Below are 5,591 nucleotides of genomic sequence, written 5' to 3'. Positions count from 1 at the left end.
TGAGAGGTTTTATAAAGCACAACTATTTGCAAATTGTTTACACATTTGTAAAACTGTTGTTAGGGATATCGCTCAATATCGCCCACATAAGGTCTCATGTGAGAACCATCATCTGGAATTTCTGGCCAAGAAGAGCTCTTTCTATTTGAGAAATTGGCGTGGTAACTCCTTTCTGATAACAAGGGCTCTATAAATAACTTGTTTTTTCTTTTCGCCTCTGATATCAGAAATGTCTCAGGGACTTAAGGGTTACTTTTTTTTTTTTTTTTTTTTTTAAATCTTCAGCATCCAGGGCTAGTTTATTTGCTTTTTCTTCATTTTTATGACATGGTTTTTTTTCCCTAAAAATGTTTTACAAACATGACTAACCATATACCTTTTCTCGATGGTGCCAAAAACCTTTCCTCTTAACAGACTAAGTAAATATCTAAAGTCATCCATGCCCTAAATCAGGGTCATCAGACTATGGCCTGCTGGTCAAAGCTAGTGTGTATTGTTTCATAAGGTTTTATTAGAACACAGCAACACTGCTTCCTTTCAGTAGTGTCAATGGCTGACCGTCAGGCCTTTGAAACCTGAAATAGTTACTATCCAGGGAGGCTAGATAGTAACGTACTAATCATGCGTTTGGTGACTAATCAGTAAGAATGAGAACAATGAAATTCTTATGTATTACTATTAAGTTAGTTTTATGTGGATTGTTAAATGGGACTCGTGCTTATATATGCATACACACATGTACATATGCATATAACACTGCATAACACTTTCCATTTTCATCATGACGGCTTTCTAAGTAAATTTAATTCATCCTTTTGGCAGTCATGTCATTTTCCTTCGTTCCCTCTTGACCATTTTCTATCTTGATCTCTTTGCTTCTAGAGGAAGATCGATGCAAACTGTACTGCAAGGCTGAGAACTTTGAATTTTTTTTTGCAATGTCCGGCAAAGTGAAAGATGGAACTCCCTGCTCCCCAAACAAAAATGACGTTTGTATTGATGGGGTTTGTGAAGTAAGAGAATGTTGCTGCTTTGGGGCGTATAGGCATGCTTGTGTTTCCTCATATCCGATGTGTACCGTGAAGAGTGGTGTGAGAGATTCTGTGCCTGGAGAGAATCGGGAGGCGTAGGGGGAAAGGGCAGTGTTTCACTAGATTTGAGCACCACATCTTTTGTTTTTGTTTCATTTTCTTTTGGAGACAAAAATTTCACTCTTGTTGACCAGGCTGGAGTGCAGTGGCATGATGTTATCTCACTGCAACCTCTGCCTCCTGGATCGAAGTGATTCTGCTGCCTCAGTGTCCCGAGTAGCTGGGATTACAGGCGCATGCCACCATGCCTGGTTAAATTTGTATTTTTAGTAGAGACGGGGTTTCACCATGTTGGCTAGTCTGGTCTCGAACTCCTGACTTCAGGTGATCTGCCCACTTCAGCCTCCCGAAGTGCCGGGATTACAGGCGTGAGCCAGTGCGCCCAGCCAAGTGCCCCGTTTACTTGTTGCATGAGGCTTGTCCAATTATTTTAGTTTATTTTTCACTCTGTTTGCACATATGTAGAATGGAGATGATGATATATCCTCCTTTGCATAGGAGTTGTAAAAATTAAATAAGAATGCAAAGAATAAACTTTTATTGCATGTGGGCGTAGTACCTTTACTACATGATTAGAACCTCATAAATGTATTTTGAAATGATACTACTATTTGTCCCCAGTGATTTTTCCTTTCTCCTTGGGTACTCATTTTCTCTTCCATTTTAACTTTAGTGTGAGCCCTTTGATCTTTTAAGGATGTGTGTTTGTACACATGCCTGCGTGTATATTGCCCAGCATTTTTATGTTTGAGTCATACAGCTGGCCTGAATAAGCTCACCTGGTATTAGTAGCAATGTTCACTCTTTATTTCATGAAGAGTGTAAGCCTTAGATAAGTTATACAACTTGCCCAGTCATCTGATAATGTCAGAGGAGGGATCTGAACCCCAAGTGAGTCCAACTTGAGGCTGTGATTTTTAACCACAAGCTGTACTGCTTCCCTGATGCTCTGTAAATGCAGAGAATCATGTATCTCTTAGTTATTCCCAGCCTCTGGCTTCTCTGATCTTTAATTGTCTCACGTTTTTTGCTTTTGTCACAGCTAGTGGGATGTGATCATGAACTAGGCTCTAAAGCAGTTGCAGATGCATGTGGCGTTTGCAAAGGCGATAATTCAACCTGCAAGTTTTATAAAGGCCTGTACCTCAACCAGCATAAAGCAAATGGTGAGAGATGCTGCTGTTTCGTTGGTATTCCTAATGAGATACAACTTTTGCTACTGAACAAGGTTGAGTCATGCCAAATGTGGTTGAGCCTTTTACTAGTTCACTGGACACACTGGTGATGATGGCAGTTGCCATTTGCATAAGAGTAACGGAGGATAGTTGTGAGGAATGTCATCAATACATTACCTCTCAGAACAGGTTAAATAAATGCCTTTCTGCTTTGTGTTTTTAGTATGCCGACTAAGCCCCATGTATGCACACGGGCATTTGTTAAGTACAGAAACCTTGTGAAACTTAGGGGATCTCTACTCACAGCATAAAATGAATATTTGAAGCAATTATCTAAATATCTTGAGTAAAATTAAACTTTTGATCCTTGTTTTCTGAATGTCATCATTGAAGATAGATGGCTCTAAATTTTTTCTGGAAATTTTTTTTTTTTTTTTTTTGAGACAGAGTCTCACTCTGTCACCCAGGCTGAAGTGCAGTGGTATGATCACAGCTCACGGCAACCTCCGCTTCCCATGTTCAAGCAATTCTCCCGACTCAGCATATGCAGTAGCTGGGATTATAGGCACCTGCCACCACACCTGGCTAATTTTTGTATTTTTAGTAGAGATGGGGTTTCACCATGTTGGCCAGGCTGGTCTCAAACTTCTGACCTCAGGTGATTCACCCACTTTGGTCTTAGGAAGATTTTTTTTAAAGTCTTCTTGAATGTTGTGATTGTGGCCTTTGTTGGTCTGGGATGGAGAAGAGTGTGTTTCTTGTCCACAGAAAACATGCTTGGAAGGCTTTAGGAAAGCCACATACATTTTCTCTCTAGTGTTCTTACTATTTTGAAAATGAAATAATCACGTTTACTTGATAGAGTAAGAATGAATTTAGTTAATTATTCAAAAACCTCACTCTATAAAAATGAACACTAAATGTCAGGGGCCATTTCTAGTCCCCTTTCTCCAGTGCACAGGGCAGAATTCAGAAATGTTCTCTTCTTTCGGTTTAGAATATTATCCAGTGGTCATCATTCCAGCTGGGGCCCGAAGCATTGAAATCCAGGAGCTGCAGATGTCCTCCAGTTACCTCGCAGTTCGAAGCCTCAGTCAAAAGTATTACCTCACAGGGGGCTGGAGCATTGACTGGCCGGGGGAGTTCCCCTTCGCTGGGACCACGTTCGAATACCAGCGCTCCTTCAACCGCCCGGAACGTTTGTCTGCACCAGGGCCTACAAATGAGACACTGGTCTTTGAGGTAAGCTCCTTCTGTTAATTCAGTTCCCATTGCTTCTTGCTACATTTACAGCAACGACTTCCATTTGAGACCACTTAAAGAACTGAAGTCCTTCTAGTTCAAAGGTGTTTCCTGGCCAGGCATGGTGGCTTATGCTTGCAATCCCAGCACTTTGGGAGGCCGAGGCAGGCAGATCACTTGAGGTCAGGAGTTCAGTTCGAGACCAGCCTGGCCAACATGGCAATATCTCATGTCTACTAAAAATACAAAAATTAGCTGGGCGTGGTGGCATCTGCCTGTAATCCCAGCTATTGCTATGAGCTGAGGCAGGAGAATCACTTGAATCCAGGAGGTGGAAGTTGCAGTGAGCCGAGATCGCACCACTGCACTTCAGCCTGAGCAACAGAGCAAGATTGTGTCTCAGAACAAACAGCAACTAAAAAAAGGTGTTTCCTAATAGGCTAAATTCTTCCTAAAGGGGAGAAGACTGTGGTGCCATTTTGTGGAAGAGAATAGGAACCCAAAGGGCCTCCAAGAGAATGAGTTGATTTTCACATTTAGAGGCCAACCTTTGCTTTCAAGAACACCAAAGAACGTAGCAGGAGTACTTTTTATATTATTCCGGTCTGTCTATGTCTGCCATTTGAATACTCCATTGTAGCTATTTATAACATAAGTCAACTGGCCTAGGAGAAAGGATTAATAGTGGAGAAAATGCTTAGGTGTCAGCAGGGTTTGGCTGTACTACGCTATCATGATTTTGTAGGTTGTGCCTTCCCCATAGATAAGAAAAGGAAAAAAAAAAGGGAAAGGGAATAAAAATGATAATCAAAAGAAACAACATATCTGGAAATGACTCTGCAATGCTGTTATCATAGCAACATTTTCTTTTTTTTTTTTTTTTTTGTGGGGGTTTTTCGCTCTTTTTCCCCGGTGGAGTGCAAAGGGGCAAACTCGGCTCACCCCAAACCCCCCCCCCCGGGTTCAGGCAATTCTCCTGCCTCAACCTCCTGAGTAGCTGGGATGATTACAGGCACGCGCCACCATGCCCAGCTAATTTTTTTTTTCTGTATTTTTAGTAGAGATGGTGTTTCACCATGTTGACCATGATGGTCTCGATCTCTTGACCTCGTGATCCACCCGCCTCGGCCTCCCAAAGTGCTGGGATTACAGGCGTGAGCCACCGCGCCCGGCCAGCAACATTTTCTTTAGTCCTCATCCTGTGGCTGGGTGCTTTTCCTTCATTTGTAAAATGGGACTGACTGTTGGCTCTTACAGGCAAATGATTTGCTTCCGTTTGTATAGAAATGATACTATTGCCCGGATGCAGTGGCTCACTCCTGTAATCCCAGCACTTTGGGAAGCCAAGGCGGGTGGATCATGAGGTCAAGAGATCGAGACCAGCCTGGTCAACATGAGGAAACCCTGTTTCTACCAAAAATACAAAAATTAGCTGGATGTGGTGGTGCACACCTGTGGTCCCAGCTACTCAGGAGGCTGAGGCGGGAGAATCTCTTGAACCTGGGAGGTGGAGGTTGCAGTGAGGCAAGATTGAGCCACTGCACTCCAGCCTGGTGACAGAGAAAGACTCCGTCTCAAAAAAAAAGAGATACTGTTACTCACTGAACACTTGCATATCCAGGTACTCTTATGAGTCATTTTATGCTTCAGTTTCTTACATGCAAAATTGAGGTAGAAAATGTACTTCACTAACTTGCCAGAAAAATAAGGAATCAAGTGTGAAAAAAGATTAAAAGACTTGCCTATCTCATACAGCTAGGAAAAAACCAGAGCTGAACTAGAGTCAAAATCTTTTCCACCCAGGAGTTATGATATCTATGTAACACTCACATTACTGTTCTCTTCTCCAATAAAGAAAACGTAAGATTAATGCAACTGTTATTATTATCATTATTCTTAAGACTATAATAGAGTAGGTTCAGGCATTCTGTGATCAGTTTCATGCATTCATTTCTTGAATGCCCACAACCACCTGAGGAAGTAGGTATTGTTACTTAATCCCTATTATACAGATGAGGAAACCGAGCCTTAAAGAGATTGTGTTACATGTAAGTGGTAGGACTGAGATTTGAACCTAAGTCTT

The 5,591-nt window shown here is 41.8% G+C and overlaps 1 protein-coding gene across 3 annotated transcripts in view; it reads left to right on the top strand.

The window, feature by feature from the left end:
• The window catches only part of ADAMTS18 (ADAM metallopeptidase with thrombospondin type 1 motif 18), a 156,723-nt gene that overhangs the window by 112,025 nt on the left and 39,107 nt on the right, over positions 1-5,591 (top strand). For all 3 annotated transcript variants that reach the window (XM_032284505.1, XM_032284503.1, XM_032284504.1), the window contains 3 exons: positions 883-1,013; positions 2,134-2,257; positions 3,264-3,508. In XM_032284505.1, coding sequence (XP_032140396.1) covers positions 883-1,013; positions 2,134-2,257; positions 3,264-3,508 — 500 coding nt within the window. The remainder of the gene's footprint in view (positions 1-882; positions 1,014-2,133; positions 2,258-3,263; positions 3,509-5,591) is intronic.

This window comes from Sapajus apella, unplaced genomic scaffold, assembly GCF_009761245.1.
Source record: "Sapajus apella isolate SASKATOON/1434 unplaced genomic scaffold, GSC_monkey_1.0 scaffold15, whole genome shotgun sequence".
In the NCBI taxonomy this organism is placed as follows: Eukaryota; Metazoa; Chordata; class Mammalia; order Primates; family Cebidae; genus Sapajus; species Sapajus apella.
This window is presented reverse-complemented; position numbering and strand designations above follow the sequence as displayed.